At 42.7% G+C, this 27243-nt stretch overlaps 1 protein-coding gene across 6 annotated transcripts in view; it reads left to right on the forward strand.

Annotated features, from left to right (window-relative positions):
• Positions 1-27089, forward strand: part of C15H7orf50 (chromosome 15 C7orf50 homolog) — a 101472-nt gene extending 74383 nt beyond the window's left edge. For 3 of the 6 annotated variants that reach the window (XM_065031519.1, XM_065031524.1, XM_065031523.1), the window contains 3 exons: positions 6462-6637; positions 22996-23077; positions 26644-27041. In XM_065031519.1, coding sequence (XP_064887591.1) covers positions 6462-6637; positions 22996-23077; positions 26644-26826 — 441 coding nt within the window. In that variant the 3' untranslated portion in view covers positions 26827-27041. Of the gene's footprint in view, positions 1-186; positions 354-6461; positions 6638-22995; positions 23078-26643 lie in introns of those variants that run through there. The other 3 variants (XM_065031522.1, XM_065031520.1, XM_065031525.1) reach the window with 3 other exon arrangements.
• The last annotated feature ends 154 nt before the right edge of the window (positions 27090-27243 follow it).

A 27243-nucleotide genomic window follows, 5' to 3' on the forward strand; every position in this document is an offset into this window, starting at 1 on the left:
TGTTTTTATTGATTTCAATCACTGGAGGCTAGCTGGCTCCCAGAAGAAACACTGTGTAATGTGTTCTTTCCTGGCTTTCATTAGAGAAACTCAATGCAGTGCGGTCACGCTGCCGAGCTCGCCTGGCAACCTGCCTACACCCTGTGGTACCGCGTTCATTGGAGGAGATCGAGCTCGTGGTTTGGGCTGGCTTTATTTATTTATTATTTTCTTCTCTTTTTTTAAATATATTTGTTTAAATGTGCCAGCAAGGATTTCGGAACAGCCCGTGCTCTGCTCCCACCGCCTTGTTAAGCTTTGGGGAGGAATTGTCGGCACCCCTAAAGGGGACGGCTTGGGTGACGATGAAAACGGCGAGTACCGCCACAGTCCCGTGCTCCTGCTATTAACATTCCTCCGTGCGCTTTTGGGGAGGGGTTAAAAGGGCCGCGTGGAAGCCGCAGGGATGTGGAGACAAATGATTTCCAAGGGGTTTCCTTTCTCTTTATTTATTTATTTTTATTTTTCAGTCCATCTTCTCGCGATTGGTTAATGCGGTTTAATTAAGGGTAGGAGTGTAAGCAAAATCCTTCAACAAATACGTGAAAATTCCTGGCAGTGCTGGAGTTGCAAACGAGGCAAAGCTGCATTCCCCGAGCCCGCGGTCGTGGTGGGGGCTCAAATATTTCTGTTGTATTCAGGGCTGTGATACCGGTGGAGAAAAACGAGACATAAAATATGGTACTAATTTGTGCCTTAGAACTTAATCTGCTTCAGTATGTATTTTATAGGAGCAAACAATCTATGAAGTGGAATTCAACAAGCTAGGTTCTGTAAATCGTGTTGTCCTGTGTGCCTATAAATGCTTTCATTTGATTTAGGAAATTGTTCATTTTGTTCTCATTCAGCAGTTCCTAATGATAACGCTTCGTGTGCTCTTCAGAATTCGTTATCAATCAGTGAAACACGTGAAGATCACGTAGTTGTAACTAAACCTGGTTTCAAGTGGATGAAGGTGCCTCTGTTCTAAATTACAGCTGCACATTTGGGGTTCTACCCAATCCCTTGTGCTTGGAGAAACTATAGATGTGTACGTAAGGACACCTTAAAGAAATGGTAAACGTTTCCTCCATCACCAGGAATCCTTTCCTGGATCAGAAGATAAAAAGCCTGTTCTTATTTAAATTTGGCTTCCTGCAGAACTTGTTTGAGGCTTTTCTGCCTGGGTTGCATCCACAGACAACTCTCCAAATGGAGCTGATGTCAGTTACTTGCAGTGGATTTGCTGTGAGGAGCTGGGATGCTAAATCCACCCTCGCTTTTGTGAAAACATGGTTTAAAAACCAAACACACACCTCCTCTGGAAGTGCTACAGGTGCGTTGTAAGGAGCTGTGCTTCTACACTTACTTTTCAGTCAACATTTGCTTTCTGCATGGTAAGGACATCTCATATCACAGTATCAGTATGTGATGCTGTCTCTGGTCATACTTCTTCTTTTCATAAGGTGCAAAAATGACAGAAAACAGTTGCTTAAATGCAATATGGCTGTGAAATATTGTATGGACATTCTATAGCTGTAGCACGGCTCTTTGGCCAGGCTCAAATAGTAAATGATTTGTCAATCTTCGCTGTATGAACCTCATGTCTAAGGATTTACCAGCCTGTCTTCTTTGTAGATTCTGAACCGTGTGTATAGATTCCACTTTTTGTTTCTGAGCTGGCAGACAGCCAGTTGTGTATCTGGGTTCATATATATTGCGTGAGACAGCACGTTTTGCATGCCGATGTCATGCACAGGGCATTTTTGGGGCAAAAGGCCACCCATAAGCAGAAGCCTTTACACGGCGGGTCGGCAGCTCTCGGTCAGTGAACAAAGCCCCTTTTGACATTTCCTTGTTTTAAAAGTTATGAAATAACACGAGTTTGGTGAACAAACAGGGCGATACAACGTTCCTACTATGAAACGAGTCACATTGTCCATTTCCCCATCTTTTTTGAAGTTCAAAAATTTGGCAGCCTCTTCACATGTTTGTCGCTGTTAGTCAAGTTGTAATTGATTCCTCTGGATTTCTGGCGTTGCTTGCGTTGTTGTACAGGAAAGGATAAAATTGGCTATTGGAGGAGCTGGATTCTCTGGTACTAATAAATAGTGAAGTTGATGGCGTGGCTCGGTCTGTGGTTACTGCTGTAGGTTTGGCAGCAAAGCCAAAGGCCCAAACAGGCAGAAAGTTCAGACCTACACAGGCAAACCCCAGAGGCACATTTGTAATAAACCAGTGTTCGTTTCATCATGGCAGCTCTTCAGAGTTTCGGACTCTGTCAGTCTGATCCTGACGGACAACCGGGGATGCAGATGTAGGAGCTGTTGGAACGGTGAGGGCGAGGAGGGGGAACAGAAGTCTGCAAGATTTCTTCGGTTCTTCTGCATACCTATAAATCTGGAAACAAATGAAAAATTCTGCTCTGCTGGAGCACAATTAGTGCACTGTTAATACCGTCTGGGTACAGGTTGCCAAGCTCCTGTGGGTCACAGTCCCCTGGCAGGAGCAGCTCTTATGCAGTCTCTGAGAAACTACACCTGTTGTTGCTCTTGCTGCAGAAAAACAGGGACAGATAGCTTAAAAAATCCTGTCTTGGTAAATCTCGCTGCCTTTTCCAGCTTCTCTCCGTTCTGAATTGCTTAGCAGGACTGCTTTACACTGTTAAGTGCTTTACTCCAGTTTGAGATGGCTCCTCTTTTACGATGGGTAAACTCATTTCTATAGAACACTTACAAAATGTTTTACGTTTGTGCAATACGTCCACGTTACAAAGGATGGCGGAAAGCTTCAACTGGTGTCTAAAGCTGCTCCAGCTGCAGCCTCCAGGTGTTTTGAATCAGATGTCTCAGACTATTTGCAGCATATTACTGTGTTTACATACAAATCAGAAACGTGGGGCCTGGCCGCCGCGGCCTTTGCGGACAGACATGGCGCTGTGTGGACTTGGGGGTTCACTGGAGATGTCTGAGCTCACATCTCCACGCCACAGCAGACACGAATTTTTACGAGCGCAAGTGTTAAAGATTTGGGGGCCGATCTTTTATTCAAAATATGGCATCCAGTGGCAATATCCCCTTTTAGCACCTTTTCAGGCCTTCTGGAAGATTTCCAAGTGGAAGACTCCCACCTCCTTAATCACGGAAAACACCGGCTCTCCTCTGAATGTCATTTATTCAAGGGCACTGACCCAGCCTGACCTTGTTTAGATTGGGATCTAATGAGCCCACGACCCAGGGTGCTGTGGTAGCTCTCAGCAGGCTTTGCAAATAAGCAAGTGTTGTGTTTTTCTTTATGCATGTGGTTTAAATTTATCACGTCAATAAACAAGTGTCTCACACGCTCAAATATGGACTTTACAATGTTGTAGTTAAGACTAATTGTAGCACTACAAATTGTGATGTCACTTTATAAATATAGAAGGAGACAACGTGGAATATTTATGACCTCGAAACAATGAAGTGCTGTTGGCTGGGGTTTTTAACTTAAATAATGACACAGTACTAAAAGTTTGAATCCAAATGGCCCACAAACTTTGGACACATCTTTCAGAAACTCAGTCACGCTAATGGTTCGGGGAAAGTAAAATTAAAAATAAGGCTGTTGATTTAAAGAGAGATGCATCAGTAGAGTATCATAAGAGAGATCATCCCAGTGAAAAGAAATACAGATAGGCTTTAAATTCCAGTGAAATGTTTGGGTTTGTGTTCTTTTCAATCACAGGTTTTGGAGAAGGTCAGTTTTGGTTGCATTGTGTGTTTGTTGTTGTTTTAAAATTGCGATAAAACCATCCTCAGCTTCAGTGCGGAACATACCGCCAAATGTAGTCATTTTATGAAGCACATACAACGTGAGACTTTCAAACTAAAAACCACCGAAAGGTGGATTGCAGTTCCGACCGCTCGATGGATCGAATGGACGCACATGGATACAAGTATAATTGCAACTAGAAAAGTTGTGTGAGCGGTGAAGTTTGAGCGGTGAAGTTAGTTTGAGCGCTTTTGCGGCCTGTGCGCTGGGAGGCCCAACCAGCACCCCGATGGATCCCGGTTTTGCCCCTTGGAGGATGCTGAGTGCTTGCAGACGGTTCCTCCAGCCTGAAATCCCGATGCATCCCATACTTTTCCCCTTGGAGGATGCTGAGGGCCGACAGAAGGTGCTTCCAGCCCGGAATCCCGACTCTTTCACACCCGGGAAGCACCAGCCCCGCGGGGAGGATGATGCTTTCGGCCCACGGTGCAGCCCCCGTGATGCTGGAAACAAAAGTCCTTAGGGCTCTGTGTTTATTTTGGGACCTACAGGGACGGAGAAATCTCCCTTGTTTTTAACAGAGGGATAAAAAGCTTTTTGATAATACGAGGAACGTGGGGGGAAGGGAAGGTAGAGAGATACGCGTTTACTGTAAACGCAAAGAAGCAGAGGCCTCTTTATCGGACCGGCTCTAATGATGTGCCGCAGTCACTTTATTTGAAAGCTTCATGGCTCGCAGAAAAGTAAACAAATTCACTACATTATTTTTAAAAGAAGATTAACTGTAGTTTGTCGTCTGTGGGACAGCTGCTGTGGTAATCTTTTACAAACACTTTATAAATGACCACCCTCAGTGTTTCCCTGGGCTTGGTGCGGCTGGTTTGTTAGTTCAGTGAGTACCAGGGTGGCTTTTCAAATGAAAACGTTGTTTCCTGTATAACAATTACGTACCTACCTTCACCCTAAATATTATTTTATTCCCAGCATGAGTTATAAAATGTCCTCTATACAGATGCAGCGCATGTTGTGTTTTTGCACATGAATGCTGACTTTTCCATAAAAACAGCTACAAAGTACTTCAAACAAAAAAAGCAAACCCTCTTTGCTGGCCTGCTCCCATTTGTTCTAATTTCTGCTTTCTTGCCCTTTTTTGGTCTTTGGGAACAGAAAGTTGAAAAGGTGAGTCAAAGTCAATTTAGAAGATACGTGAATTGACACTGAGCACAAGTTTAGTCCTCAGCAGGTGCCTCTGGCCAGTAAGACTGTGCTCAAGTATTGACTTGTATTACCAGCCTTTGCTTGGATGTAGCTGGAATAACTTCACTTAGAACCACATCTGGATTTCTATTGGAAAGCACTTGACAAACACAAGTTGATGTAACGGTAAGGATTTGTGAGTTGACGACATGGTTTTGACCAGTCTTTCCATAAAGCAGTTGATCTTCTTGTGCGTTTGCGTTTCACTCATGGGTTCGTCAAAATGGTCCTGACGGAAGGTGCTGGGCATGGTTAGATACAAAATGGGAGCCTGACAACCTATTCCTGTAATTTAGAAGTGTGTCAATGTTTGCAGCTTTGAGTTGGCTACAAATAGTAGTAGGGAAGTCATAGAGCACAGCAAACAGGAGCTAAAAACCCTGAGCTAATACGTGTAGTATTTTTGCTACTGGATTTCTGTTCTTAACTTGGAAGAGAAGGTGATATTTAGATGGTCCTTGTGAATACATTTATCCTGCGTCTTATTGCAGTGCCAGACCCATGGGGGTGGCAAAGAAGCAGCAGTTTCTTAAATCCCCATGAAGGCATCAGAGCTTTATTTGGGACTGTGTGAGATCTGGAACTATCTTATAAGCTAAGAATTAGCACCACCCCTTCAGTCTTGGGCTTGGAAATGTCTGAAAGCAAGACCAAAGCAGAATGAAAGTCTTGTTTGCAGAATTTCCTACTTCTTTCGTTGCTCGGTTGTTACTGGGAGGTTGCACAGTTGATACTTAACAATTCAGTGAGGCTGTTGCCTGCAAAGATCCCAGTGAACCTCTCTCAGACATTGAGGAGTCCCTGGAGTCAATCTCATCTTGCTGTGGAACAGTGTTTTGTTTCCACGCTGTGTAATCTCACACTGGATTTTCCCTGATAAACTCATCATATCTATTTAATACCCTTCATCTGTATATGAAATACTTATTTTTCATTTGGGCTATATTTATGCATATGTTTATAGCAATATGTTTTAGATGTGAATAATTAACTGTTCCGTCGGCAAACCTACAGAAACTTCAACCTTTGTGGCATATATGTGCGTATGGTTCTTGAAGCTTGTGTGTGTTTACTCACGATTGCTGAAGGGTCTCCAAGAGGTCTGGGATGAAGATGGATGGTGGTTGTCACATCATCTCCTTTGGCATAATGGAGATGAAGCCCTCAGATTTGAGCACAGGACAACAAACAGCACAACAGATTTTAGATATGATGTTGAATACATGGCTAGGAGGGGCTGAGAACAGTATAATCATGTAGAGAGGGCAGTCATACAGATTTCTGCAAGTGCAGTATGTACAGCTCTGTGCCTGTGGAAGTGCAGTGAACAGCTTGAAGCTTCTGCTCTTAAATATTACCTGTGCCCTTCAATTGCTTTTATGCATATTTTGTTCACTTTCAATGTAAACACTTAATTTAAATGTCGATTATTTCAGGCAACAAAAGAAGAGGAAGAACTTAGCGCAGAGGAAAGGAGGAAACTGGAAAGGAAATTAAAAAAAGAACGCAAGAAGAAGGAAAAACAGCTGATGAGGGAAGCTGGAATGGCTGTCAAAAAGGTGGTGCCCAAAAAGCAGTCAGCACCTGAGCTGGCTCTGGCCTATTTAACCAGGTAAGAACAGTAAACCCACTGCAGGTGCTCCCCACGGAAGCTGTAACCGTGCCAGCAATCCAGAGCAAGCTGAACCAAGTAATAACACATGAAAGGAGATTGCTGCAGTTAAGTGCTAAGTTAATGTTTCATCTCAGTTGACACCCTGGCATACACTTGATCACCCTCTTGTATTTATAGCACAGGAACAACTGAGAGGTGTTAAGTATGGTGCAAGCATTTTATAGAAAAACAGCTCCTGTCTTCAAGATTTTATGGTTGATATCTAAATATCACCGGATTGCTACACTTAGATGAAAGGCACATTGCAGGGGAGATTGCATTGAGGAAATTACTTTTGTTTCTTGAATGTGCTGTTCTAAGCAAAGGAGTTCGAGTTGTTCTCTTTATATAAGCAAATTGCATGAAGTGCTGAAGCATTATGGAGTCTGAATTTAACCGCCTGCATGATGTTTGGATATTTCTAAATTAAGATGGGATTGTGCCACTATTTTAATAGCGTACAATGCCTTATTTTTGCATACCAAAGTATACAGCCAGTGTAGTGGCTGATTTCAGATCACAAGCAATTACTTCATCTAGTTAGCACGCTGATTTAGAATACTTAGACTTTGCTTTACGTTGGACTTTTATGGTTGAACTAAAGAACTATAGCAAAGCATTCATAGTACCCTATGGACAGCAAGAGGCCGTGTCTAAACAGGATGATAGTGTTTATTTATTTCCAAACTGTAAAATATGCCCTGTCGGAGCTCCAGAAGGCCGGTGTCTTACAAACAGCGGGTTCCACGTGGGGCGATTTCGGGGTCGCATCTCTGGCCGTGCTCAAAACCGACGCATCCAGCCTGTCTGAATTGTTACTCACCACTCTCAGTGGGGAGGGAGGAAATTAATTGCATTCCAGGCAGAGGGACACGTGCGTTTTTGTTACATAACCCTCGGCGCGCAGCGATAGCAAAATGACAAGAACATTTCTGATCTGGAAAACAGCTGGAGTAGCTCCGCAGTGGTGTGGGCTGCGAGTGGATTGACAGTTGGCTCAGACTGTGCTCTGGGGTGGGTGCGAGTAAGCGGTGGATCTCCAGATAATGGATTTCACGTTTGGAAAGCAAAGGAACAAGCTGTGGGCGTTTGCTTGATATCCCACTGTTATCTCTATGGGGTTTTGCTTTGTTAGGAGAGAGAATATGAAACGACATTTAAACTGATATTTGAACCAATTTGACGTAAATTTCACTTAAACTGTACCGAATTACCTTGAAGTAGTAAACCTGCTATTTCGTTTCGTGTTGTAATTCCGTGGCTGCAAGGGCTATATGTACAGCAGCAGGTTGTGAGGGATTATTTCAGCAACAGACAGTTTTAGTTTTGTAGATTTAAGAGGGGTAGTCCTAAGATGCTGAACTGCCGGGCAAACATAATCACAGACATCACTGTAGCCCCAACTGTGCTGGGTCCATCTTACACCATTGTAAATTACAGAAAAACAGCTTAATCCTTTTCCACATCAGATTTTCAACCCAGCAAGACTGGAAAAAGAACGAACTGGATTTAAAGTGATCAGAGAAGTAATATATTAACTGGGGAAGGGAAACTGAAAGCTGAGCTCTGGAAGTCCATTGCAAAATGCACAGCAACTTCAGTAAGTCAAGGAGTTCAGTCTACATGTTTTTGTGGGGCTACAGGCCTGATTAATGTGTGGGAGGATAAGTTAATCATATAGATGCAGGAGATGAATATAGTTGGAAGTAAACAAAAGGGTGCTGTGGATTAGTGTTTTGCCCCACCTACAATGAAAAGCCTGACATGACATAGGTTGCGAAGTGAAGTGGCATCGGAATTCCCTATGACATGTGGATCTCCCGTAGGACAGGTGGAACTTGAAGTACCGTATGATAACTACAACTGTGATTTTTATTTATTGAGAGACTATTGGCGGTACGAGAGCACAGCCACATGAGGCTTTAGCCTATGGTGGGAAAATAGGGGGTTTGTTTTACTGAAATTTTGCTTGGTAACTTTAAAAGAAAAATGTTAGAAAGCATGCAGTGACGATTCAGGTTTAAGGCCAAGATTGGAATGTCTCATTACTTTGATTCATGGAAAATATAAAGTAAAACTTCATCCTTTTCTGAGCATTAAGCAACTTCAAGTGAAAAGATGTTGCAATTCATGGGAATGGTAATTAGACTTAATTATAACCTGACTGAACTCCTGTGGTGTTAAAACGTTGGCAGAACTTGTTTGTCTTGTCAAGTCGCTCTCCTAGAGACATTTCTGGTCTTGCGTTTGACGTAGGGAGTTCCTGGGTCTATGGATCTGCACATGTGGTTTTCTCCATCACCCATCAAAGGAACAGACAGAGATCTGAAAAGGTGTCGCTAAAAGTATGTGGAACTACAAGGCTGATGTCATCTGAAGTAGAAGTGATAGATAATACTGTTCTCTGAATATTGCTGTGAATTGCCTAAGCCTTGCAATATTATTTATTGTGTGTGAAAATTTAAGAAATAAGCTGCCGGAGTACATTTATTTTCTTTCTGCAATGATTTGTGTTATACTAGTAATAGATGTCAGCAGAATGTTTCCCAAGGCATTGGCTTTTCAGTTATCTTTATAGATCGTAGTTTCCTCGTCCCTAATTGAAAGGTAGGTGAGATTCAGCAAATGTCAGAGATTTCTTTAAAGAAAAAAAGATGCCTATGGGAATAATACAAAGCAAGGGCACATTCCAGGGACACAAGAGCGAGAGGCAATCGGCGTTTCCCATGGAGGGGGCGCCGGGCTGACTCTGCGGAACGCGGGGCGGCTTTGCTGAGCGCGGTGCTGGGAGCAGCACAGCCCGGGGCGCCGCTTGGTCTGCTGCGTTGGCACAATGGAAACGGATCCCAGGCCTCGGTCAGACTTCATCCCAAACAGGGGAGGTTTTAAAGCTGAAATGTTGTTCTTCCTTTCAGAGGATACAGGAAGCTGGGGGGTGTTATCATAACTGTTTGATACTTTGATATATATGGAATACATTACATAAGGTATATTATATAATTATGTAATATAGATAAAAATAACGTGTATAAAGTATATCGAGCTTTTACTCCTACAGGAGCGGAAGGCACGTGGAGAAGGGCATTGCTGGGTAGCTTAGTGTTCATTCGCGTTGGCATCCAGGGAGATTCTGATCCCTGAAGGGACCAGCGGAAGCTTGTCCTGGGCTGTAAGGAAGCAGCAGCGTTGGAGATTTGTGGCCAAAGAGCTGAGGTGAGGCAGCCCTTCAGGAAATCCCAGAGCTATTCACCCTACCGCATGTGGGGCCAGGTGACTGTATCGAGAGAGCTTCTGCGCCAATACAGCCACGCTCGTTAATGATAAAAAAGAGTTTCTAAATTTAAAGTACATTGAGCGGGCTTGTGCCAGATTTAGTTTGCTTCGTAACGTTTTGAAGCGGTTTTTCCTCTCACAGTTTAAGTATTATTTTAGCCGCGGTCAGTGATGACTTTTGATGTTTGATTCTGAACTTATTTAAAGCATTCTCATTGCTGCTGGTCTTAATATTTATTAATTTCAAACTTGGCACTGGTGTTGGTGTTTTACCATCGATGGATTAAGCTTTTAGGTATTGGGAGCAACTGATGCACTAGAAATCTAAACATACACAAATTATTTTTCTCCATCTAAAGACTGACTCCTTGGGTTTAGCCCAACATTAGTGTCATTTCTCCTTCCTGCACCCTCTGGGCGGGAGAGCGAGTTCCCTTCCCGACTGGCAGGTGCAGCATATGGAAAAGCTCATCAGCTATCTCGAATTTCATAAACCATTGCAGAACTGCTCAAGTGATGAATCTCAATTAGCCAGAAACAAAAATAGTATGTGAACTTAAGAGGAGTTATTGTAATTAGACTGAATTAGGCTGAATTCCCCTCAACAACGGCAATTTAAAGGTGTCTGGAAAGAGCAGCTTTTCCTCAAAGATGAAGGGAGCAGTGATGGACGCTACTTTTGCTTTAATAATTGTAGGGCTATTTTTTTAAAGGTTCTTGGGCAAGCGTTAGCTATGGATGTAATTAACACAGGCTTTTAGTCATTTTGTCACATTCATTAGCTCCATAAGAAGCCTCACGAATCTGGAGAGTCAGCTACAGGAGAGATTTGCGTTTGGCGTTGTTGTGCTGCTGTGTTTGATGTGAACTTGGGCAGGCACTCGCTACTGTCTGATTTCAAAGACTTGCACTTTTCCTGATGCTCTAGAGATCAGTGAATTTGTTTTAGCACTTCTCCAACTTTCTCTATTGCTTGGCTTTTATTTCCTACCAGGGCCTGACCCACCTCAAAGTGGGATTTCTCTCCTTGACCTAAATCAGCATGTCTGTAAAACGGAGTGTTTTCCAACTGCTGCTAATACTTGGGCAGGTCTTACTCATTTTAAAGGGAGCCTTTGTCTCTGTTTGTGGCAGAGAAAAGTAATCTCCTCTTATTCAGAGCGAGTTACCTTATCATTGCCCTACACTCCCTGTGTAACCTCAGTCCCCCGTGGCACCCGCTGGAGCCACGTCAGTGTGTTTGCAGTTCCCCAGCCGCCCCGGCGTTACTCAGAACTGCCACAGAGCGCTCTGGTGCAATGCCCACACCTTTCCTATTTTTAGGGTGCCGGTATGCCGGCAGCTTGTTCTTGTGAGGGTGGGTGGAGAGGACACATTCAGACGCATTCACTCTGCAGATTTGGTGCTGCTTAGGGCTATTCAAGGATATCATCTTCTGTAGAAGGCAGAGCTTGCTCTTAGGGTATATGAAGCAGAAAAATTGTTCTGCTATGCTGCGCCTCTTACTGAGCACGGTTTGCTAAATCGTTGGGTTGCCCCACACTTTGTAAATAAGTCGTCCCGTCCTGGTGTTTACATCCTTCCCGTGGCTGTATCGGTTTCCTCCCTCTCGCCGCGCCTCTGGTGGAGCGGAGCATCCGTACCCGCCGTCTGGTGCTGGTCCTTCCCGACGCCGATGAGCTCTGTTGCTCTTCTTTGAACTTCTGTGTCTGTGATCGATCTGGAAACATGAGACCTGGAACCAAATGTTCCTTTTTACTGGAGCCGCCTTCCAGCTCCATGCAGAAGGGACCAAGAGCCCGTGATTCCGTCCTGCTCCCTGTCACTCTGGCTTTCATGTACGGGCAGCAACCCCGGATACATCTCTCAGCCGTAGCACATTGAGATTTCACATATCATGTGCTGCATACTAAAAAAATCTGCTATTTTTTCCTCCTCGCAATCTCTTATTCAGTTTTGTGTTAATGACTGTGTTGGCATGAACATGCCATCCATAGCCATAATAAATTTTTCACTGACTGTAATAGGGACAGCACTTCTCATCCTACTTCAGCCTGGCTGCAGCAAGCCAGATACCCTGACGTTTCAGGGCTGGATTTATTATATACATTTCCAGATGTTGGTGTTCTCATTATCATCTGATTATTCAAACTATGCATTTAGGATTCTGCGAATGTCACGTTGCACTCTCGGTAACAGCACCACGCAGCTTTTGGCTGTTCAATCAAGCCGTGTGACGGCAGCACGACCTGATGATTTTCAGTGCCTGTGATACACTCGCTGACTTCTGGATCCACTTTTCTGTGTCTCGGTGGCAAGCGATACGCGGAGCTGTGTTGGAGCCCTGCCAGTGTTTTTCTAACCCCCACATGACATGCACAGGATGTCATATTGTGCAAGAACTGCTTTGAAACCCTTATTAACTTCTTGGTGGGTTAGCTGCTTTTTATGGTTCTAATACAACAATTTTGCTGCTCTGCAAGAACCACATAAACATCTTTTAATTTAGCGAGTTTATGGAGGTTACTGTGTTCCTTACATGTGTTTTGTCTCTTTTTCCACCTATAAGTATTACCGCTATCCCGACTGGGTGATCCAGGCGTTGCCTGAAGAAGGCTCACCAAAAACACCCAGAAAAGCAACACTTTTGGTCTGCAGCTCTTCCATGCGAGTCCGGCTTTGCAATGCAGATGATTAAAGAGATGCTGAGCAGAGGAAGGTGCCTGCGTGACAGAGCGCCGTGCAGAAATACCCGCTCGGGTCTGGAGTGAATAACCCACATCACTGGGTGGTGAGCCCAAATTAACGAGTCCTCGCCCTCTGCAAATGAGCTCAGGTGCTGCACGGAGCGGATTTATAAACCAGAGCAGGCACCGAGGCTGCTTTGGCTGTCACCGGGGATAAAATTGTCAGTTAAAGCTAGTGCTGGCAAATAATAGCATTATTTGCTACATACTTCTAAAAACAGCCACCAAAAGTAAGTAATCCCCTCTGGTTTCTTGAGGCACGACAGGTGGTCGCTTTGGAGATTCTGAAGTGTCAGGCTCTCCCACTTCTCAGCTTAGTTATACGTGAAAGTTCTCGGATGCTGCTGCTATTTCTGTGGGTGTTTCCAGCTCATTCAGAAGCAGAGAGTTTTGGAAACATCAATGATTGCGTGATTTTCCAGCCAAATTAGTAAACGCTTATGAGGCAACTCATTCAGCTGAGCTTTGGAAAGGCAGCTGGACTAACAAACTAACTGAACCACAGCTCTTCTGGTTTAGCTATTAATATGATTCTGGCTAAACTCCTTTCTGTAGGGAATGGTTTTGCAGTAGCTTCCTTCCCCTTTGCTCAGCACTGCTGTATGGCTTAAGGGGAGAAAACAAGGCAAGCTCATGGCCATGCTAAGCTTTTCTCAGTCAGTAGCTGTCCTGTCCTCCTCAATCTGCTCATGATCCTATTTGGTTTATAGCAAAGAGATTTCTTCTTTTAATTTCCATAAATGGTCACTAAATTTAACAAAAAGGGAGAAATAGATTAGGAAACTCTAATCCTGCTTTATGGCTCCAAATCAAATAATTCATCTTTCTAAGTCTTCGCATTAATTTTATGGGAGGTCACAAGTCCACATCTCAAAGGGTGTTTGGGTAGAAGCTGCAGTGATTTACTTTGAAAGCCTCTGTCTCTTTGTGCTTCTACCATTTTTTTCAGCGTGAAACAAAGCTGTCAAAATATTTACTTGGGCGTTTGGTTCAAACATTCTTATAGGGAAATACTGTATTTAATAGCATTATTAACATGGATTCACAAATCCTTTCATCTGACATCTATCAGTTACAGGATCAGCTGAAAAACATGTTATCAACTAACCAGACCTATCTTTAAAGGGATTTTGAGTTTTGTTTAAAAGAAAACTTCTCTATCTTCTCCCTGTCACAGTAATGGTAATTTGCTTTTCCATAATACCTTTCCTGATAGCATATCCAACTGTATTTTGACAAAATAAATGACAAATATTTTGACGCTAATTTACTCACTGTTGTTATGGCAGCTCTTGAGAAATTGCTGTATTACCCCATTTTTCAGCTGGATAAGTTAAACAGTGATGAAGTTTGTGACTCGCCCGAGTCCTTGGACTATCCAAAGCTCTCTTTTCAGGCAAGTGACAGGAGGGAACCAGACCCGACTTTCTTCTCATCTGAACACGGGCTGTTTTCTTTGGCCGTAGATCAATGGCTGCTCCAAATGGTCCTGGAGGATTTTTCTCAGGAGTTTGCACGGAGTTTTTTCCATACTGGTATCTCCAGACATCCCAAAGGCCACGAGCACCTATACCGACCTCTGGGTGGGCACGTAGTGTATGGATTAGTATTCCCAACCCTTCTAGTGGCTTTGGGAGACGTTTCTGTCTTCCGCGGTTGGAGTTGTGCTGCTTTGCAGTGCTGGTGCGAATGACCGGAGCAGCTTTATTCCACTTCATTGCTGCTGATACAACCGGGAACAAGAGCTCCCGAGTGGGCCAGCTGAGGGTTGCAGGCAGCACTTCTGTTCTTCTATGTCCTCCTGAATACGATCTTTCAACAGCTGAGATTGGTGGCTCTTGAGATGACTCGTTCTCATGTGCCTAAGGAGGCTTCCTATGCATTGTTAGTTAATTGATTTTTTCAAAGTTTAGTTTGCTTTTGTTTATTTATATATATATTTAGTAGGATTTTTAAGATTCCTCATAAATTTTCACAGATACCTTATTGCAGCTATAAATTGTATTAACAGTAATTAACTGTCATGCTATAAAGCGCTTCTTCAGATGGGGAAAACTAGATTCCGTGTGTTAAGTCCACAAATACTGGGGTAAAAATACTTAAGGTTTCTTTGCCTGATTATCTTTCCTGTAAAATAACGTCTTTATTTCCAAACCTAGTTAAGAAAATTTAATGCATCCTTTCTTAATGACTCTCATTTCCAGTAAAATAAAATTTAGTATAAATGAACTTTCTTAACTGTTTATTAAATGTAACCATTAAGTATTTCTCATGCAGATCCAGCTTTCATCTGTCCATAGTATTATACAGAAGAGGTTGCATCTAATTAAATAATTAAGCAGTTTTAATACATTATTTCATCTGAAATGAGTTTTAGAACCCTCGTAAGGTATATTATGGAGATGGAGGAGGAGAGGTCTGTGGTGCCAGGCCTGCATCGGGCAGTGAGCAGAGCCCTTCGTTGCTCGCTCGAGTCAAGTGTTCGACACTTTGAACAATCCCATTGACCTTCTCCATTCGTCTCGGGCAAGACTCCTCAGGTTAAATAGAACCAGAGTAATTAAAGCGACCCATTTCGCATGGAAGTGTTACAACAAACTACCTCTTCCGATTTTTAAACCCAAAACAGATTGCAGGGGTTATTTCCTTTCTTTGGATGAAATAGCATTCGCATTGGGGTTTGTTCCGGAATACAGAGCTCTATGGAGTTTCCCCTCGCCGAGCACCCGGCATCCCATCCTCAGCCCATCTCCTGGGTTGCAGAAAAGGCCTTTTCCACTCACCTATCTCCTTCCATTCAGATTGTGTTCTTGACACGGCAGAAATGCGAAAGGAAGGCTTTATGTTTTCCCCGTGTCGTAAAATGTAGATCTAGGAGAATTAACGCTGCTGCTCACTTCCTCCAACACATTTAAACCATTCATCCGGTGCCCAAGTACTCAAAATAGCAGAGAGTAGTTTCGTAGCTCTAGGGGATCATTTAGTCTAGTCAACCAGAGCCAAGATTAAAATGTAAAGTGCAGTTGGCAGTGATTATTAATCAATTAGCTCCAGGGGGCTGTCGAGGCTTCCCAACCAGAGTTAGAATAACAAGCAGTATTTTTAAAATAATAAAACCGGATCCTTAATAAAACTCATCTCCTGCTTCACACATTTATTAATACGATGATGTCCAAAAAGGTATTAGTAATTACTTTTATATGAATAAAATTGAATTGGAATGAGAGCCATCTGCAGGAAGCAGTAATTGGCAGATCAGGTTCTTGAAGCAGAGGTTTTCGCAGTGGAAGACACATCACAGGATGTTAGAAGAGGAGAATCTGATGCTGTCCTGAATGCCGTAGCGTGCCAGCAGAGTGTGTTATGCAGTGAGAGATGTCTGAAGGTATGGGCTGGATGCAGGGAACGCGCGTGGGCTGTGAGCTGCTGTGCACCATGGGGTCCATCTGGGTCTTTCCATTGGCTTCTCCTTCCTCAAACACTTGCACGGAGAAATTTTTGCATGGAGTTGGTTTCTCTTCCAGTGTTTTCTTTCAGCATCGCTCTATGGAAAACCAGGACGCTTCCACACATTGCTGCTGTTTTCTTATTAAAACTTTGGACTTTTTAATCATGACTAGCTTTGAGATAGGCCTTAAAATTACAGACTTTATCACACTGGTCAATATTTGACTTTTCGTAGCAGCTTTTTGTAGCTTGTCTAATTCTTTCATTAACACTGTAATATTCTAAGTATAGCTAGTATAGGTATGACCCAGCACTGCTGAAACTATAGAATATTTTTGGTATTGACACCGAGAACAAGATTAGGGTATATTAGTGCTCCACCAGCCGTATAGCCATGAGCTGGTGTTACTGGGGCAGTTTTGTGGCACTGAACAAGAGAACTGAATCTTTTCAATCTGTCTTGAAGGGACTCGGTTGCTCATTGTGGTGAGTGGTAAAACCCGGTGATTATTCGCTCTCGCTGAGAACCACCCCAGAACCTCATGATCTAGTCAATGGACTGGAGTTGGACCAAGGGTTGGACTTGATGATCTCTCAGGTCTTTTCCAACCCAGTCAATTCTGTGATTCTGTGTGATTCTGTGATTCTTCCAGCAACATGGGATTATAGTCACTAACAGAGATTTCAGTCTACATGCTCTTCACATCCCTCCTTTGAAGTGCAACAATTAGTTTAAGACTAAGAAATCAACTTTTTCATTTGGTCTTAATTGTTTTGTCTCTTCTGTTCTTCTCTTCTTTGAGAAGCAAAGATGGAGAATCTTCAAAAATTTAAAAAGCTGATTTAAAATAACAAAGCGATGAAAATAAGCTACTGGTTGCAACTAAGGCTGAACCCGTGCCTTGGCAGGAGTGGTCGGTGCCGCAGATGGACGTTCTGTGGTGTAGGGGTAAGACAGAAGAGAAGTGACTGTGTGTGTTTTTTCTGGGTCTGGTAGCATATCCCTCCTCTGATCATCAGAAAGCGTTTATATAAATGGATTGTTGCCAACCTTTGGAAACAATCCTGCTGGCAGCTGGTTTCTTCCATGATTTTCCTACAGACTATGGGGCCCTCTCTGTCTCCTCGTACCCCCCAGGATGTTCTTCATGGGAGGGAGGCACAAGAGTTGTTTCCATTTTCCATTATTTCTGCTCTGGGCATCAGTGGGACCAGAATTAAGTGCAAGAAGAGATGGACATCTGGAGAGGAGCTGGGACGGCACAGCGGCGGGGCAGCGCTCAGTTGTATATTCCTTGCAGGAACAGAACAGATGGGCTGCGAAGGCCTCAAATTCTGGTTTTTATTCTTCCTCGGAGATAATTCAAGCCCCGCTTTGCCTTCTTTTTATGAATGGATGTAAAATAAAAAACGCGTTTAGCTTAGTAATATTAGCCATCGTCTTTCAAGCCTACCGCTGACCTTTTTGTTATTACTGAAAACAACAGAACGTGGTCAACATATTATTACAGCTATATATGTTTTCAGATGAAAATGCAATTTTGCTGCAGGCAGGCTGATGCAGATACCTGCAGTCACTGTTAGTGACTATAATCCCATGTTGCTGGAAGAACATGAGGTTCTGGGGTGGTTCTCAGCGAGAGCGAATAATCACCGGGTTTTACCACTCACCACAGTGAGCAACCGAGTCCCTTCAAGACAGATCGAAAAGATTCAGTTCTCTTGTTCAGTGCCACAAAACTGCCCCAGTAACGCCTGCTCATGGGTATACGGCTGGTGGAGCACTAATGCTAATTAACTAAATAACTGTAGTACAAAAATAATTTAAAAATGGGCAAGGTTTTTATTCCCAGTTTAATGCTGGTGGCGTTCACAGGTGGCTCGGTGTCTATGGAAAGTTGACAAGTTGAATCACAGTAAGATACCCTGTGTGTATTGTGCCGTATAGAAGAGATATGAGCTCTGCCGATGACCCGCCGTGTGATTTTGAGGCATTGTTACCATTTTCTGGGTCAACTTTCCTTTCCACTTATCATCTCTCATCTGTTTATACTTGAAGCTCTTGTAGGGAACGTCTCCTGTTGTGTTTGCGCAGGGCCTGGAGTGGGGAGGAAGAGGGTTCCTGGTTGGCTGGGGCTTCAGGATGCAAACAGAATATAAAACGGTACAAATAATGGCAAGTGATGAAAGTGCGGCTGATAAAAGATACGCTGCGATAAACACCTTATGTAGATTTAATCCAAGTTTTGCTCTAAGGCACAAAGGCCCTTTTCCTTTTGCTTTATAAATACTTTCTAAGAAAATTCCGTGACCTGTGTTTTTTGCTGTACAGATAAAATCAGATACAACCTGTCCTTATATTGGACATCAGGACAAAACCAGACACTAAAACCCAGTCTATTCCTGCATGTGTGATTCCTAAGTCTAAAAAAGAAAAGCTCCCCCCCGGCCTTTTCACAAGTCCTGAGTCATTATGCTGTGTCTAAACCAGATGGAAGAATATATTAAAAGTTGTTTTTAAACCACAGATTGAGAAATGGTGCCAGGACTTTCTACCAAAAATGTGGCAGCGATTCTAAAAGCTGTTGACAATTTTAGGAACTTTTCTGCTGGCAAAAGCGCTCCCTTAGGGTTTCTTCTCTTCCAGGAAAATAAGGAAAACCTTTATCTGAGTCATCATTTGATGAGCTTCCAAACCGGATTTGAGAATATCGGTGTAGATATAATAACTTTCTCCAGAAATTGGAGTTGGGAGATAAACATAATCATCCATAATGTGAGAAAAGAATGGTTAAAAATAAAGGCTATAACTCTCTTTCACATCATCTGTATCTTGAGTCCTGCCCCGGATTAGTGTCTATATTAACTACAGCTGTTCCAGTCAAGTCTTTGAAAATCTGGGTAGAATTTCAGTTTGGGGTATTTCTTCCAAATGAGGAAAACCAGTGTCCCACGCACCTGAGGTGGGATTTCCTGTTACCTCCCGTGGAACACCAGGGCCCACGCGAAGCGGCCTCGTGGGCCCACGAGGGTGTTGGCAAGGACAGACCCTCAAACACTGGACGTAAAGAAGTCCATTTGTTATAAACGCCCCTGAGACAAACAGAAGAAACTCTGAATACCCCCGATAAAAATAAAAACTGTAACGTTTCCCGTTAAATAATTGTATGTGTTATGACTGGACAAAATAATTATTATTCCTACTTCACTATGTGCACTGTAGGGCATATATAAAACTTCCATCCACCTCTATATATTTTTTATATACTTGTATAAAACCTCCATCCACAGAATGGCTTTTCTCCCATAAGAATGAGCTTGTGCCAAGTTTGTGCTCCCTCCGCGCTGCTTCCAGGGAGCCCCTTGGGTTCCATCCTGTCCCACTGGCCAAATGCAGCGTTGCAGTCACCGCTGACCTGACCTGGGAACGGTGCTCGGAGTTCCCAAATTCAGATCTTTTAAGGGCAGCGAGCTTGCCTTAAATGTGAGCGTATGTAAAACTGCTGCTATTTTATGTATTGCATTGTGAAATATTACAGCAAATCACTTGAGTGTTTCCACATGGCTTTAAATACCTTTAAGGGCATTTTTTAGAGTGTGGTTGTTCTTCATTGAGGAAGCACCTGTTATCCATATTTTACAGGCAGGGCAGTGAGAGCAGAAATGATACCAGTGCGGGAACAAAGTGCTTCACTTGGATCCTAAAGCCTTAATCGTGTGTGTGGAAGAACACAGATGATCCTTAAAGAGGGTTTTCAGGGTGCTGAATAACCGAGGGTTATCAAAACAGAAAAGCAGCCAGATAAATGGCATGAGAAGAATGTGACACTCTCTGTCACAGAATCACAGAATGTTATGGATTGGAAGGGACCTCGAAAGATCACCAGTGCCCCGCTTTCAGTGTTTCAAATAGATCCTTTCAATGTAGCCTTGAATGTGGTGTAATCAACCAGATCTGGTTGCTGTCCCTCCTTTGAGATTCGGTGAATGGGGAAACCACAGGAGAGCAAGAGGAGGCTCCACGCTGACCTGGAGAAACCTTTCGGATGAATCCCCTGATGCTAAACCTGGGCTGTACGCTGGACAAATCAAAATTTGGTGGCACTCAGCTTTACCTTGGGTAGATATCCCGTCTTCAGGGTGGGCTGGATGGTCAGTGGCCCAGAACTGGCTGCGGATGCCCTTGTGTTTCAGGTCCAGCGGTGCTCTTCTCTCCAAGGTTACCAGCAGTCACGTCTTCATTGCTTTCTGGTTTCCTAAGGTTTGTCTGCTACCCAATAACCTTTTCAATTGACTGAGCGAAATGGTCAGCTCTGAGCACAGTGCTTTTCTACACCTGGGAGATTGTTGGATAGTTGTGACAGCTCAGTGGTGTTTGCTCCTGGCCAGCAGTGCAAGCAGAGGCATTGTGGTGTATTCCTGAATCTAATTTGTAACAAGAATCTTTTGGTGTGTTTCTGGAACCAATTTGACTACTTTCCCTTCCCTTTTTCCTTCTGCCGGGACTTCCCAGAGCGCTCTCTGCCCTGCTGGCTCCCACTTGTCTTCTGTTTGCTGACTTATGCTGCCCATACGCAGAAAATGTCCCATTTGCTGTCACAGTGTTGAGAAGGGACCTGGTTAAGCATTGTAAAGGCAAATTACATCTGTGGTGAGCAGCCGGGAAGGCCCAACTCAGCCGTGTTTTGGGAATAGGTTTGTGTGAGATTAACGCAGAGACTAAAAGTCCTTTAGACGATAGACCGGTGAGAATCTTGGGCAGCTTTTCTACGTGAGACTCTCATGGTAAAAACCGAAAGCCCAAATGTAAAATTCCCGAAGCTGCGTGATTCATTTGGTTCATTTCCTCTGCGTCTTCAATTTCAAAGCCGTTTAAGGAAGATCATTTGCACAAACATAAAAGCTCTTTAACTAAAGTCAACCAATGTGTTTTTTCAATGAGCTGAAGCTCGTATGAAAGATTCAAACATCAACTGTGTAAAGAAGGCAATTAGTATTTGTACAATATATTGAAAATTAGCCCTAAGCATACTGGAAAAATACAGGTTTTATACATGTAACTGTTTAATCCAATTCCATAGTTTATATTAGATCTGGACACAGATGCTCCTAAAGGCTACAAATTAATTCAGACTGTGAAAGAGGTTGTGATTGTCTAGGAAAAGGTTTTCTTAAGCAACAGTGTAGTTGGTCTTGCTCTGTATATTCAGTCACTCAAAGGAAACGGCTTTTTTACTGCTCTGATATGTCAGGGGATCTTATCCGCGTATAAACAGCAAAATGCGACCTCTCTTGTGTCACAAAGCTTTACCTTTTATTGCTTCAAAGCTGAGCTTTTCTGAAGATGTACCGTGTCATTCCGATGAGACGAGATGTCCCTCTCACTTTGTCACAGCGATACTTCCCATAGGTTTTAAAGCTGTTGTAGGAATAGGAAAAAAGCCATCGTAAGAATCAGTGGAAGAGATTTATTTTAATAAGTGCTGGGTGCAGCCAGTTACGAGGATAACGGCCACATTTCCCGTCTGAAACGTTTGTGCATCCATTATCACGAGTGTTGTGCCCAGAGTTTGATGGGAATTAAGGTCAAGAGAAGGACCTTTTTCCTGCAAGGGGAGAAACAGGAATTGATGCAGCAGCGGATAGAGTAGCGATTAAAAACTTGGGAGCACTTTCTAAAGATAGGACTACATCCACAGTCTATTAAAGAAAATACGAGGGTTTTTACCATATTCATTAAGCATTTGATTCTAACAGCACAGAGTGCAAACCAAGAGAAGCAGTTTGTGAGGCTCCGGTGTGATGATGGGCACAAGTGTACTTTCTGCAGTTGATTATGTTGAAGCATTTGTTGTTTATATGGATTATTGTGGTGTATACAGAGTGAAACCTTTCAGGAAGACAAACTGAAACTTCTGTTTGTTCCTACGAGAGGATTCACTGGGGTGGAAGCCCATGTGGGCTCTTAGGTGCAGGAGCACGATGGCTCGCCATAATGTGTACAAGAGAGCATATGGTTTTGGTAACAAGCTAATAAGTGCAATTAACCTTGTGATGCACTCATTTGCTGGCCTCGGTTGTTTATAAACCAGGTAATAAAGATATTTTCACATCCTATAGCTCTATAGGAGATTAGTGAGATCAGGCAGTGTTTTTCAAGTTAATGCTTAACAGTGCTCAGGTGACAGTGTGAGCAAGAAAAACGTAAAATTAACGGAGAATCAAACTTTCCGAGTACTGTGCATTGTGAATAACCAATAAATGTAATAGCAAATATAGATATACACAGTATGGTTTAAAGACATAAAACTATGTTAAAGGTTTTCATTAGGAGAGGGACTGTCGTCACAGGATGCGGTCACAGATCAGGCATTCAGCCTGTTCTTGTCACCTTGCAAAGATGATAAAAACCGTTTCCAGGCTTATTTAACGTAGAAAATAATTTTAACTCACCTTCTCTGTGCTGTGCAAATACGCAGCGTTTCCTATAACATCTTCCATATCATTGCTCAGAAGGATGAACTTATAGATGAACAGCCTCTCATAGAGCACTGGCCGAAGCTGAGGAGTGGGGCTTCATTGGTAACTTCAAGAAATCGGTGCTTTCTGATGAAAACTCACAACATTCTTGGCCATAATGCCTTCCTATAATCTGCACTTTTTGCACGTAGCCAACCCTTATGTTCTTTTTTGCCACTCGTACAAAATCCCTGCTAATAGCTGATTCACAGCGGCACGAAACTCCACACCATGCGTGCACGTCGCTTGGAGTCCTTGTGGGGAATATTTTATGCGTATTGAATATTTTGATCACACAGTATTTAATTTAAGCTTTTTTGTTTGCTCCAGCTGGTCTGAGAAGCCCAAAGAATGGAAGTTTCAGAAGACAAGACAAACCTGGCTTCTCCTGCACATGTATGAGAAAGAGAAGGTTTGTATTAACGCTGCTTTTGCTCAGAACAACTACGATATGAAGTTTTATACATTAGTTGTAGCTATTCTTTATTAACCAAAACGTGCTAGTTCAAGCCATGCACTTTTCTAATAATTCTTAATAGTGTATAAATGAATTACTTTGGTTTTAACCCAAATACTGAATCATTTTAATTGCTTGTGATTAATCTTTTCTTTTGTTGGTGATTATTCTCCCGTGTATGCTAGATTTTTGTACTTGATATATGTGGCGCATAAATAGAGCAGATTCATGTTTTATATAAATCTGGAGCTTACTGAGAATTTGAGTCATATCCTTAATTTGAATTTCTGAATGTGAACCCAAGGCTGTAAACCACGAGTCCCATATAGCCTCAGATATCCCTGGCTCCATGTAGGACGTACATCCATGTTGCCAAGATGTTAAAATAGCTTTCTCATTAAAATATAAGTGAAACCCGATGTTAATTGTAAAAAACCATAAAGTATAACCAGAAGCTAGGCTTGCGTATTACTGCAATCCGTTCATTTCTTAACTTAAAAACCAATATCGATTGAATTTCCAGTGAGCATCTGACCGTCGTGGTCTTGAATGGAGGTTCAGGTCATTCGTTTTGTTGTGCAATAGAACAAACACGTAGCCATGTGCACAGTGCTTCACTTATCGCTCCATTTGGTTGACGCTCAGGTAGGTTTTGCCGGTTTTGTGTGTGCACTTGGACATTTGGTGCGTCCCGACCTTCCTGACCACATCACTCAGCTCTTACGCCAATCGCTGACATAGGGTGTTACCTTCATGATTAAAAATACCTTTAGAGAACCAGATAATTAAGGCAGAGTTTAATGAAGGTACAAACGTTCACACAGTGTAATGTCTTTAAAAAAATCACTTGCAGAATACACGTTCGATTGTCGGTATCCAGCTTGTTTGCGCTGTCTTCTATTTTCAAGTTTCTCCTTTAAAAGTCTTTTATCACCATTTCGAAATCAACGTAAGCTCTTTAAAACCACCTAGACATTGTTTTACAGGCAGAATGATGGCTTCGTTTTTTACCTGTTTACTTTGGGGTTTGTGTTGAAATACACTGGGAAATAATTAACCATGAGTAGCGTTTGTTTTACGTAGCGAAACACAGCGTAACTCCTTATTTCTCAACGCCGAAATGATACTTCCTTTCTGTTTCTTTTAAATCTGATGAAAGTGGTATGATTTATTTAAATTCACATATTTTGTACTTTAATAATCAGAGATGCTTTGGCTATAATGATTAACATCTGCATCCAGATTCAGTAAAGATAGCAGAACTGCTCAAGTGCTTATAATTAAGTATCTTTCTTCATCAGGACTTTAGGGAGGGCAGACCAGCTTCTTTTGAATATTGTTTTATACCCAAATTCAACTTCCTGGCCATTACAGAATACAATCTGGTGGGCATCCAACATGATGAAAATACAAAAGGAGACGTGGGTGATTTTCCTTCCTAAGCCACATCTTTGATCTGGTGTCACCTACCGCAAAGCCACGCAACGGGGACGGAGTTTCCTGCACCGATTGGCCTCTTTCTGCAAGAAATAAGTCGAGGTTTTAAAATCCATTGCAACACAAGGGGGGTTTTTTAAGTCCCTTTTAAATCCATCTGTTGGTTGGCTGGCAGCTTCCAAGCCCATATACCTATAGCTTATATACTTCTTTAGCATCCAGTATAAAATAAAGACTAAATCACTAGTAGATCTTTGTCATCTGGCACAGCATTTTTAGTAAGTAACTATGAGTTGTGTTCAGCTTCTGGGCTGCAGGGCCCTGGAGGGGTTCCGGAAGCTTCCTCGGAAGGTGATTGAGAAAAATGAGCTCGAGGGCAGCAAACTGAAGTTCTCTGTGCAGGTATCTGCGTTTGCTTTGCCAAATTCGTGGGCAACTGCACGTCTAAGAAGTCTGAAAACCCTTGAGTTTCCATAGTAGAATTTGGAAGTGATAACTGTTCTTTTCCTGCTGCTGTTTTGTAGTGTGTCCCCGTGCTGGGGATTATTTCACTTTGGGGGTATCTCAGCTCCAGCGCACGTCAGCTGGTTAGAACGGGGCAGGGTGAGCGTGTGCCAGGGGGAAAAGAAACAAGACAAGGTCAAAACGGTTTAACAAAAGCATAGTAATAAAATCCCATAAGCATCACTTCCACTTTCCAGACTCGTGGTGAGAGATCTTGATACCTCGATATTTCAAGTCAACCCAAATATTGATCTTAGAAGGAGGATTGTGTTCCGTAATATGTAAGTTCTGAGGCTGAATGCAGCCGTTAGTATTGATTTATTACTTTGTAATATCCCTGGTTGATGAAGGCAGTGTTGGAATATTCTTTCTTCCTCTTCTGGTGTGATAGAAGTTTTAGTGATCAAAGTTACGCTGCCAAATGTCGATGGGAAAATAAGTTGTAAATTAAGTATCTGTTGAAGCTCTTCCTTCTCCGAAATGCTGATACTTTGCAGAACTGAAACGGCCCTTGAATAATTAGTCTCGAATCCTCTAAATACTTACGTATGTGTTTAACTTTGCTCATGTCGAGTAGGCCTTTTAAAGTTCCGTGTGTAAAGTGAAACATGGAGAAAAATATTTGCAGGATTAGGTCATTTTAACATCTCCCGATTTACAGCAAAAATATTCGCTATTGGCCGAAACCTGTTCCGCAGATACACAACGTGAAGTTAAGATATGCTTCAACGTCCATCTGTTCACCTGGTACTGCTGAAAATACCTTGGCTTGAAATAGTGAATAAACCATTCAAAAGTCTTTGCTTGGTTATTGCCAAGATGATTTATGTAACGATCATTTAAATGGTATGTGGTGCCAGATAAGCTAAAATTTACCCTATGACTAGTTAATTAGAAAGGGAGTGACTCTGGGGTAATGCAACTTAAATGACTAAGCTGCTTTTAACATTTGACATGTTAGTAGAGCCTATTGGTTTTAGCCAGCATTGATCTCAAAATTATTTCCATATGTCTGAATTCATTGTATTTCTCAGACTAAATTCTATTCCTGTGTATAAGCATTGTGCTGAAGTGCTCGGTGGTGGGTGGTATCTCATCGTAGCAAACAAAGAATTTTGGGTAGGGGCGAGGGGAGTTCCAGGAAACTTCTTTCCTCAGCCGTGTGGGTGCAGTTCTCGCTGAATTCCGTGAGGTTTGCAGGCACGTTTCCAAAAGCAGGTTTGGCTGGTTTGTTTTGGTGGGGTTTTTGATTTTCTTTGTCTTCCCCAAACCCTCAGAGCCTTGAGCTCCCTGAGCGTTTGCATTTGCCCATCAGCATTTCCACATCTGCTTAGGATTTCCTCTCAGACGCTTTGCCCATCTGAGCACATCACAGTCCCCTGTTCCCACCATCCATCCTCCGGCAGCTGAAGAAACGCTCCCGCTCGGAGGCGTTCATTGCCAGCCGCAAAACCCATGCGGTTCTCCTAATTATCTCCCAGGTGATGGCTTGACATGATTGCAAATGAGTGTTGAGACAGAAGAAAATAAAGCTTGTTGTTGTTTGTTTGTTTTCCCCATCCTTGTTTTTGACTTTGAAGGTTCCGGACGAGTATTTCACCATTTTACTGGACTATCTGCAAGGGCTTCAAGGCAGCGCGCGAGACCTCACCGTGCAGAAAGCCGAAGCTTTTATGAAGGGATTGGATGGTTCCGATGCACAAGACCCAAAGCTGTTGGCGAAGTGCGAGCGCATACGACAAGTTCTGCAGCTGCTGTCCTGAGAGTGGTTTTGTGTCCTGGTGGCGGGTGGAGAGAAAGATAACATGTTGTACACAGAGACTATAAGTTGGTTGTAAAGACATATTTTACAATAAGAATCCTGATAGTGAATGTTCACATTTTATACTCATAATTTTTTTCCAATTGCAAATATTTATCATGTTTTGAGGTGATGAAATAAAAATAACCAATCTGGTCCATCGACATGCCATTAAAAGCAGCCTCACTGCGTATCTTTAGAAAAATAAACCTCTCTTTCTTGTTAGTTTTTCTCCCCCTCCGCCTGTAATTACTGTTAGATAAGAGCTTTGCAGTTCTTAATAAGAAGAGCAAAGGAACCAACAAAAGGCGTTGGAGGGTGTTTGACAGTGGCAGCGTTGAAATGAGCGTGCAGTGGAGCGCGTGCTCAGCCAGCTGCA

The sequence above is a fragment of the Columba livia genome, chromosome 15 (genome assembly GCF_036013475.1).
Source record: "Columba livia isolate bColLiv1 breed racing homer chromosome 15, bColLiv1.pat.W.v2, whole genome shotgun sequence".
NCBI lineage: Eukaryota > Metazoa > Chordata > Aves > Columbiformes > Columbidae > Columba > Columba livia.